Source organism: Brassica napus, chromosome A4, assembly GCF_020379485.1.
Source record: "Brassica napus cultivar Da-Ae chromosome A4, Da-Ae, whole genome shotgun sequence".
NCBI classification, from domain to species: Eukaryota; Viridiplantae; Streptophyta; class Magnoliopsida; order Brassicales; family Brassicaceae; genus Brassica; species Brassica napus.
The window spans coordinates 7,289,018-7,299,147 of NC_063437.1; the positions used below are offsets into that span (position 1 = coordinate 7,289,018).

A 10,130-nucleotide genomic window follows, 5' to 3' on the forward strand; every position below is an offset into this window, starting at 1 on the left:
ACTCCATGTATTTTTTAGATGTTGTGCATGTCCATCATTATATTCTATATTTCCTGGTCGAAATCAATAAGATATCTATCTAATTTTTTTAATCAAAAATCTCTCCCTAGTTTAGATCAAGTTGGTGGGTAATATCCAACAAATCAAAATTCAATCTCTTTGGTGTATTCTATTTAGAGAAGGTTTACATTGCAAATAGTGAGTGGTTTTGTTTTGTGTGACATTAACCACATCTTCAAAGCATACAACTAAAACAGTTGTCCGTTCTTGGAATGTAACAATGAAAATACAAAATAGCATTAAAAATCAGACATTTGATTTAAGAGAAAGTGTGTCCAAAATTTGATGCTTCCAAAAAGATATAACCGAACTTAATATTAAATAACTTCTTTCCAGTGAAAAATAAAACTTTGTAGAGTTACACCTCAAAGTGAGTGTCCCTAAAGGTCTCAGGCTCTCTCAGCTATGAGTAAACCGACAGAATAATGCAAGACAAAGCTAGATTGCATCTTCCTCAGGTCTCACCACACTTGTGTCTTCTCTTCAGACAGTGAACCGAGTTCTTCTAGAATCATCCTATATATATAAGTAGACCACATTTTAGTAAGCCACGTAAGAAGAACAAAAGATAATTAGCCTCTATGTGGAGAAAGTTAAGTTACATGGTTAGTGAAAGTTATCTTGTCGGTGACATCAAGTATCTCCTTCCACTTCTTCCCAATACCCATCTGGATTTACAATAACAAACAACAAAGTAGTAATATCATCAGCCAGATTCATAAACCACACTTCGACATATTACAGTACTGCCAAGTTCTAAAGAGATGGCCTCTAATAAATAGAGCTATGTTTATACTGCGAATGAACTAAAAAAAGCAAGCCTAATAGATATATCGTTGAACAAACATATACTTTCAATATATATTAAGCTGGTGAAACTCCAAAGGATAAAGAAACAAGGTAGTTATCCATTCTAAGTGTGTGTATCGAAGAGAATATTAACATAGTCAACAGCTTAAACTGTTTTACTATAGTAAGCAATTAACACATTCAACAACGCTAACATATTGTACAAGCATACTTCTTCGTAAACCACCAGTACGCAAAACAGAAAAATTGGAACAGGATAATCAAACAATAATGGGACATCGCAACGGATAACAAGTAGAAGAAAACAACACCAAAGGTACATAGTGAGAGAAGAGAAGCATCATACCAGAACAGCTTCATTAGATTTGGTCCTTGTCCACAAGGAGAGCTTGTCCTGCTTTGGGCGCACACTAGCAACCACCCCACAGATCTCATTGATAAGCTACAATACCGTTACGTGAGGAGGAAGAAAGAGTTGGTCGAGAGAGAAGCGCGGGAGAATGGGGAGAATGAAGATTTGAAGAAAGACTCTGAGTCGTCGGGAGGGTCTTGAAGAAAGAAGAAGAAAGAAAGACTCTAGACGGGAAAGAGGGTTTTCTGTTAGATTCCGTTGGATGCTTTAAATAGAGGACTTTGTTTTCATTGTTGATCAGCTTTGTATTTTGGATTGAGTCGTGAGACTTGAGGAGGAATTCGCCTGGGTTAAGCCGGCGATTCTCAGTTGATTCTTAATACAAAGTGCAGTTACGTTCATTCCTTTGATTCTTATCATTTACGATCGAGTTTGTTCGAGTATCGGAGTTCAAACTCTATCATTGGTGCGGTGAGCTGTTCGCGATGGATTTGGTGAGCGATTCTGACGAAAGGCTCGATCATATGGAGCGATCGGCCATAGAGACGGAGAAGACGGTCAAGGTGATCTATGAAGGTTGGAGGAAGCTGACGGAGGCTAACACACAAGCTGGTGAACGAGTCGTAGCGGTGGAGTCTCGTTTGAGCTCCGTTGAGTTTCAGTTACAGAAGATCGCAGCGGCGATCGATAGGATCGAGTCCAATACGACTTCGGCGAGACCTCACGGTAAAGACGTCGCAGGTACATCGGATCCTCAGGTACAAGATTCTGTAACTGCATCGGAGAATCCTTCGTTAGGTTACCAGAGGAATACGGATATGTTTGCTAGTCGCCAGAGTTTGTTGAAGAAAATTGAGTTGCCTACGTTTGAAGGTTTGATGCCGTATTGTTGGATACGGAACGTAGAACGTTATTTCAGAGCAGCAAACTATTCAGAGAATGAGAAGCTCGAGCTGGTGGCTCTAAGCTTAACGGGAGAAGTGTTGAATTGGTACCTGTGGGAAGTTGAAGAGGAGAGGTTTGAGAGTTGGTACCACTTTAAACAAAGGATGCTGGAAAGGTTTGCAGAGTCAATCGATGACGAACCTCGTAACCGCTTATGCGCCTTGAAACAGACGGGCTCGGTTCGTCAGTATGTAAAGGAGTTTGAGGAGTTGATAACACAAGTTAAAGGCATTGATGAGCCTAACCTTATAAGCAAGTTTTACACTGGCTTGAAACAAGAAATGAAGGAGGTCATCAAGCTAAAGGAACCGAAAGGTTTACGCAACCACATTGCAGCAGTGATCAAGATGGAGAGCAGCACTTTCTGTCACGTCATGGGTGAACGCGGGAAACCAAGACAGACAGAATACCATAATCCGCCAAATAAACAACACCGATCAAATCATTTTGGTCACCGTCCTCTGCAGCCACTTGCCGACGACAAAAGTAAGCAACTGGAAACGCCGAAAAACTTACCTCAGAGACCAAGATTGCATTTAACTCCAGAGGAGTTAGCTGAGTTGAAGAGGCTAAAGCTGTGTTTTAAGTGCAAGACGAGTTGGTTCCGGGGTCATGTGTGTGCGAATGCAGAGTTACAAGTTCTGATGCTTATTGATGATTTAGAAGTGGAGGTGCTGCAAGATGCGTACTTGGACGAAGTTGAGAGGGAGGTTACAAAGGACCAGGAGGGGGATGCCTCACAGTTGATGGAGATCTCTCTCAATGCTTACCTTGGCATTGACTCACTTGTTACAACAAAACTGAGAGGGGTGTTAGCTGGAGTTGACGCTGTGGTATTGATTGATTGCGGAGCCACACATAACTTTGTTACTCCTGAGCTAGCAACGAAGGCAGGCTTATCTGCCCATTTCAACTCTCAGATGCATGTCATATTGGGAAATGGCGTTAAAATTAATGCGGGAGGCGTTTGTAACAACGTTAAGTTGGAGATGCAGGGACTTGACTTTGATATTGACTGCATTACTCTGGAATTGGGAAAAGTAGATTTGGTTCTTGGTATACAATGGTTGAGAACATTGGGTAAATGCGAGATTGATTGGATGACTCAAGAATGGAGTTTTATCTACGAGGGGAAGCGAGTCAAGTTGAGTGGTGAACTGGACCTGCACCAACTACAACCGACTTTCCAGAGTCTCACTGCGGATGATGGACAGTGGGAGATGCCCAGGGACTCTTGGTTCAGCATATTGCAGGAAGAAAGTTTGTCGCCTTCGGTGCTACCAGCGGAGGTTGAGGAAGTGCTGCAACGGTACGCACACGTTTTCGACAAACCTAAGGGGCTTCCTCCTGTCAGGGGTAGAGAACATGCGATCACGTTGAAAGCAGGAACAACAGCTATCAACGTACGACCGTATCGTTATCCACAAGCTCATCAGGAGGCAATGTCTTCGATGGTTGCTGAAATGCTGGACAAAGGCTTGATACGTGTGAGCCGAAGCCCTTTCTCCAGTCCAGTTCTCTTAGTCAAGAAACAGGATAAAACGTGGCGTTTCTGTGTAGACTATAGAGCTCTGAACCAAGCAACAATAGCTGATAAGTATCCTATTCCGATGATAGACCAGCTCCTTGATCAGCTCCATGGTGCTCGTGTCTTTTCAAAGATGGATCTTACGGCAGGGTTTCATCAAATACGAATGGAGGAAAAGGACATTCATAAAACCGCTTTTCGAACCCATGATGGCCACTATGAGTTCTTGGTTATGCCATTTGGGCTCACAAATGCTCCTTCAACTTTTCAATCCCTGATGAATGATCTGTTTCGTCCCTTCTTGGGCAAGTTCGTGCTGGTATTCTTTGATGACGTGTTGATATACAGTAAGAACGAGGAAGATCATGTTCGACACTTGGAGCTAGTGCTAGCGGTGTTTGAGAAACATAAACTTTTCGCTAATAAGAAGAAGTGTTTGTTTGCGCAAAGTCAGGTGGAGTACTTGGGCCATGTCATCTCAGCGGAGGGAGTAGCTACTGATAAGGTGAAGACAGAAGCAATGAGAGTGTGGCCGACACCCAAGAATATTAAGCAACTCAGAGGGTTCTTGGGTTTAACCGGTTATTACCGGCGTTTTGTGATGAGTTATGGGTCTATAGCCAGACCTCTCACGGACCTTTTGCGGACGGATAAGTTTGGTTGGTCTCCAGTTGCTCAGGCAGCCTTTGACAACTTGAAGCTTGCAATGGTCTCTGCCCCAGTTTTGGCACTTCCTGATTTTACACAAACTTTTGTGGTCGAGTGTGACGCGTCCGGTTTTGGGGTGGGGGCAGTACTTATGCAAGGGGGTCGACCTATTGCTTATTTCAGCTACGCGCTGTCTGCTAGGGAGCAGTTGAAGCCTATTTACGAACGTGAGTTGATGGCAGTGGTTCTTGCGATTCGTAAATGGAAACATTACCTACTTGGTCGAAGATTCGTGGTTCATACAGATCAAAAAAGCCTCAAATACCTGTTGGAACAGCGAGAAGTCAGTATGGAATATCAGAAGTGGCTGATCAAACTATTGGGATATGAGTTCGATATTGTTTATAAGCCTGGAATTCAAAATAAAGCCGCCGATGGTCTCTCACGCATTGAACATTCTGCTTTGCAAGTGTCTAATGCCACGCTCTTGGCCATTACCATTCCAGTTTCTCTCCAACTGCAAGATCTTTATAAGGACATTGCGGATTCACAGGAAATACAGTTGCTGTTACAGAGAGTTAAGGAAGGGGATGCCGCTTTGAAACACTATACAATCAAAGATGAGAAGCTCTGGTATAAAAACCGTCTGGTTATTCCCAGTTCTTCTACCTTCATTACTACAATCCTAAAGGAATGTCATGATGGTTTACAAGGGGGTCACTCTGGCGTTTTGAAAACAGTGAAGCGGGTACAACGTTGGTTTCACTGGGCAGGGTTACTTCGTACAGTTCAGCAGTATGTAGCGGCTTGTCACGTATGTCAAACACACAAATACTCTACGTTGAGTCCGGCAGGTCTGCTCCAGCCTCTTCCGATCCCAGTAGCTGTTTGGGAGGACCTTTCTATGGATTTTGTCGAAGGATTGCCCACTTCTTTCGGTTACAATGTCATTTTTGTGGTAGTGGATCGCTTGAGCAAATACTCACATTTCATTGGTCTCAAGCATCCATTTCAAGCAATTGACGTTGCGAAGAAGTTTATTGGAGAAGTCGTTCGTTTACATGGGTTTCCAAAGTCGATTGTGTCTGACCGTGATAAGATCTTTCTCAGTTCTTTTTGGAAGGAGTTGTTCCGTTTGTCAGAGACGTCGCTGAAGTTTAGCACAGCTTTCCATCCTCAAACAGATGGTCAGACTGAGGTGCTCAACCGATGTATGGAGACATACCTCCGTTGTTTTGCTTCGTCACACCCGCGCACTTGGCACAAGTACCTCTGTTGGGCAGAGCTTTGGTACAATACGTCATACCATACTTCTCTGAAAACGTCACCATTCAAGGTGGTGTATGGTCGGGAGCCTCCTGCTCTGCTACGGTTTGAGTCAGGGTCAACGAACAATGCGGATCTGGAGACTATGTTGGTGGAGCGTGACGCAATGTTAGTTGCCATTAAACAGCATCTTACTCACGCGCAACAGTTGATGAAAAATAACGCAGATAAACATAGACGGGATGTCGAGTTTTCAGTGGGGGATATGGTCTTCTTGAAGCTGCGTCCGTATCGCCAACAATCTGTTGCCCGCCGTGTCTGTCAGAAGCTTTCGGCTAAGTATTTTGGTCCTTATGAAGTTTTGGAACGGGTGGGAAAGGCAGCATATCGCTTAGCTTTACCACAAGAGACAAAGATTCATCCTGTTTTTCATGTGTCTCAGCTAAAGGCTGTCTTGGGGGCTGAGCATCATGTTCTTCCTCTACCGATACTTTCTTCTGGCTTGGATGATTTGGTGATTCTTCCAGAGGCAATATTAGATACTCGTTACAACGAAAAGGGAGCTTTGGAGTTGTTGGTGCAGTGGCGCTCTCTGCCTTCCTCGGAGAATACTTGGGTCTTATATGGGGAACTCCGTGATCAGTACCCTACCTTTAAGCTTGAGGACAAGCTTCGTTTCGAAAAGGGGGGTATTGATAAGCTACAATACCGTTACGTGAGGAGGAAGAAAGAGTTGGTCGAGAGAGAAGCGCGGGAGAATGGGGAGAATGAAGATTTGAAGAAAGACTCTGAGTCGTCGGGAGGGTCTTGAAGAAAGAAGAAGAAAGAAAGACTCTAGACGGGAAAGAGGGTTTTCTGTTAGATTCCGTTGGATGCTTTAAATAGAGGACTTTGTTTTCATTGTTGATCAGCTTTGTATTTTGGATTGAGTCGTGAGACTTGAGGAGGAATTCGCCTGGGTTAAGCCGGCGATTCTCAGTTGATTCTTAATACAAAGTGCAGTTACGTTCATTCCTTTGATTCTTATCATTTACGATCGAGTTTGTTCGAGTATCGGAGTTCAAACTCTATCACTCATCAGCCTCATCAAATTGCTCTCCGACAAGAGCCATCAACTGGCAGATAAAACATGTCATTACCAGATGCAAAATTGTCTAAACTATTAAAAAAAAAAGAGGAGAGGTAGAAGATGAGTACAGTTTCAAGCCAAGCCTTGTCTAAAGCAGGCTTGCGGTTGGAGGTAACAACAAAAGTCCACTTTCCGCCATTAGCACACTCAGGATCTTCCCACTTAGGCTCAACACCAGCTTTGAACATGTGAATTTCAGCATTCGGCGTCAGTTTGCTAGGGATGAATATAGTCTCGTGCAAACTGCAAAAGAAGATCTAGCTTTACAGATCGCTAACAATAAGTAAAAGGAGAAGACAAACAAACCCCCAGAAGTCTTGGACGGTGTCGAAGGTATAGGCTTTGCGAAGGGAGGCTCCCCAGGCGGCGCCTTGCTTTGGTTTGGATTGGTTATCGAACCAGAAACTCCACTTTCTTTCGAGCTTGTCAGCAGGCTGCTTCTCCGTCGTCTCTGTTGCCGGTACTTCCGCCGCCGCAAGGGCTTCGTTCACATCCTCTGTCGCCATCGCACTCGATCGGTCAAAGAAAGAGAGATTGTGATTTGTGAAGAGAGTTTTGGAATGTTACTTTCCAAGGGAGGGTCATATAGGACCCTATTTGGGTTAATTTTGGGCCGGTCCAATACAGACCATTACTAGACGCTCTAGGAAAACAAGTCAGTTTTGGGTTTTAAAGACCTACGTTCTCAATTAATTGATTGTAAGCAAATGAAATATTCCTAAATAGATTTTTTTTTTCATTTTTTCTCGTTTATTTTATTCTCGAAGAATATAGAACAAAATTGTTCCTTCCAAAATTGTATTTGCTTATAAATATAACAAATTAGTATCCTTGTGTCAATACCACACATCCATTATTCTAGTTAGAAGTTTATATTTTGCTAGTCTTACGATATACTTTATATGATGCAAAAAAACTTACTTTAGTTTTTTATTCTTATAATTCAAATATATTGGTGTAAACTAAATTCATATGGAAAAAGTATAATTTAAATATTTGTATAAGTCAGTCATGTTTTCGCTCCATGTATTATAACATATTTATTTGTATAAATATCTCTTATATATTAATTGAGAAATATTAAAATATATTTTTTGTAGCAATGTGTCATCACTACGATGATTCTTAGAATTCTTTGAAAAATATGCCGGTCCATCTAAATATATATTATATTTTTTGTTAAACTAACTATTAAATTTATTAATAGTATACAAAATAATATTATCTATTTTTTCCTTAAATAAAAGATATGAAATTACCTAATATGATATATATACGGCAATTAATAATCATTAATAAAGATTTGATAACAATATTTGTATTTTCCCTCTTTTTATTTTTTTATTTTATATTATTAACATAAATTAAACAATCACATTAATCATACAATAAAAATTAAATTTTTTCTCATATGCTATATTTTGAATTTTTGAAAACACCTATAAATTACTAAAAATGTTAAAAGTCCCACAAAAAATTTTTGATCAATGGTTTAACTTTTTTTATTATATATATATAATGCTATCATTTAAATTAAATTGTATACTATATAAAGATACATAAATATGTTAATTTTGATATTTATATTGAAAAATGATTGAGACCTTAATATTTTAAATTTGTTATTTTCATTGAAAAAGTTCACATTAAAGAATTTGCGATTAATGGTTTAATGTTTTTGTTACAGAAAATATACAAATGTTAATAAAATCGTATGAGTAGGAAGTCTCGATATTAAATATTTATATTAAAGATATACTATATATGTCAATATCATTGAATTTTAATTATATACCATATAAAATAAAATAAATGATATTTTGATATATTTTACCAAAAAATATTATAAATAAATAAGATGTATTGTTTTGATTTATGTGTTTACTCTAATTTAATTATATATATAATACGTAAATAAATGCAAAATAAATAATATATAAGCATTATTTGGATATATAATGTTCATTCAGCACAAGTCGCGGATCTTAAGCTAATATATATATAGCATATTTAATTAAGAACCGGTGTGTTGATCATGGTAATAAATCTATCTTATTAAAATATGAGTACAAATATAAAATAACCCTAAGATTTACAACTTATTTACAAGTCTATGCCACTGAAATAATTAAGAAGTCTATCATTAAATATTCTTGTCTTTTTCTATTTTATTAAATCATTTCCTAAATCAATTATTAATTAAAATATTACTTAATTACACTTTAATACGACTAAGAAATCGGCTAATCCCAACTTTTATCATTTATTATATTTTTTCTCAAATAAAACAACCATAAAACATAAATTCAATATGATAAATATTTGTACAAAAAAATTTAACATGATAAATTTAGTATATAAAATAATTTTTTTATACTTATTATCAATTTTTTATTTATAAAAGAAAATGTGAGGATGCATAGGTTATATTTTTTAGAATAAATGATACAATTGATGGTTTATAATACAAGATAAATTACACAATATAACCTATTAAATTATTTTGTTAAGAAAGATCATATTAAACAATTATTTAATACATGTAAATTTTAAAAATAAATATTATAATTTATGCAAAATAAATATTTATTTATTAAAATAAATATAAAAAAATCCGCGCCCAGATCAAGCTCCAGTGCTATCTTTTAAGAGTATGCACAAGGCATAATTTAATTTTGATCATGGATGTAAACGACTAAAGGTGTTACATTGACCTCGATGTTTCGGGTTTGTTAACTCTGATTAATACACGTAGACGGTTTAGTTAAATTAGGCGTTGGGTTTGGTTAGGCTGAGTGCTGTTGAAATATTGTATACTATATATGAATAGGAGGTGGGTTAACTATGCATATCTAGGGGCATGTTAAATGACAAAAGTGTCATTAATGAAGAGTTTAAATCTAAATTACTAAAACATGAGTACAAATAGGAAATAGCTTTGAGTTTTGCTCAAAATTTACCATCTCATGCCACTTGCATACAAAACACAACCATTAATTATTAAACCATTGTAAACCATAACATTACTAGACACAGTAGTTTGTTCTTAGTTATGAACCATAAAATCACTAAACCATTAATAAACTAACATTTCAAGACCATCTAAATATAATAGCTACTTTCCTGCGTATCGTTATACCTGGATTCCTCTTGGTCTACAGAATCAGATAAGTCAATAGATACATTCCTACATATATTTTCATAATTTTACTAAACCATCGAATTCCATTGTGATGATACCTCAGTTAATCTTTCTCTGCAGAATCAAAATCAGTATATTAGAACTTAACAAAATTCATTTGATTACATTTACATACAACATAATAATATAATATATATCATTATTCCCATATATTTTTATATACCTTCAGAAAGCCTGAAGAAAAAGATAT

At 37.9% G+C, this 10,130-nt stretch overlaps 1 protein-coding gene across 1 annotated transcript; it reads right to left on the reverse strand.

The window, feature by feature from the left end:
• Window positions 1-294: 294 nt before the first annotated feature.
• LOC106424911 (eukaryotic translation initiation factor) lies at window positions 295-7,308 on the reverse strand. Its single transcript, XM_048777330.1, has 6 exons — window positions 7,045-7,308; window positions 6,807-6,981; window positions 6,688-6,724; window positions 1,217-1,305; window positions 663-728; window positions 295-576 (listed from the first exon to the last, which is right to left on the reverse strand). Exons 1-6 carry the CDS (start codon window positions 7,242-7,244, stop codon window positions 544-546), a joined length of 600 nt encoding a protein of 199 aa, XP_048633287.1. The 5' UTR covers window positions 7,245-7,308; the 3' UTR covers window positions 295-543.
• Window positions 7,309-10,130: the final 2,822 nt, after the last annotated feature.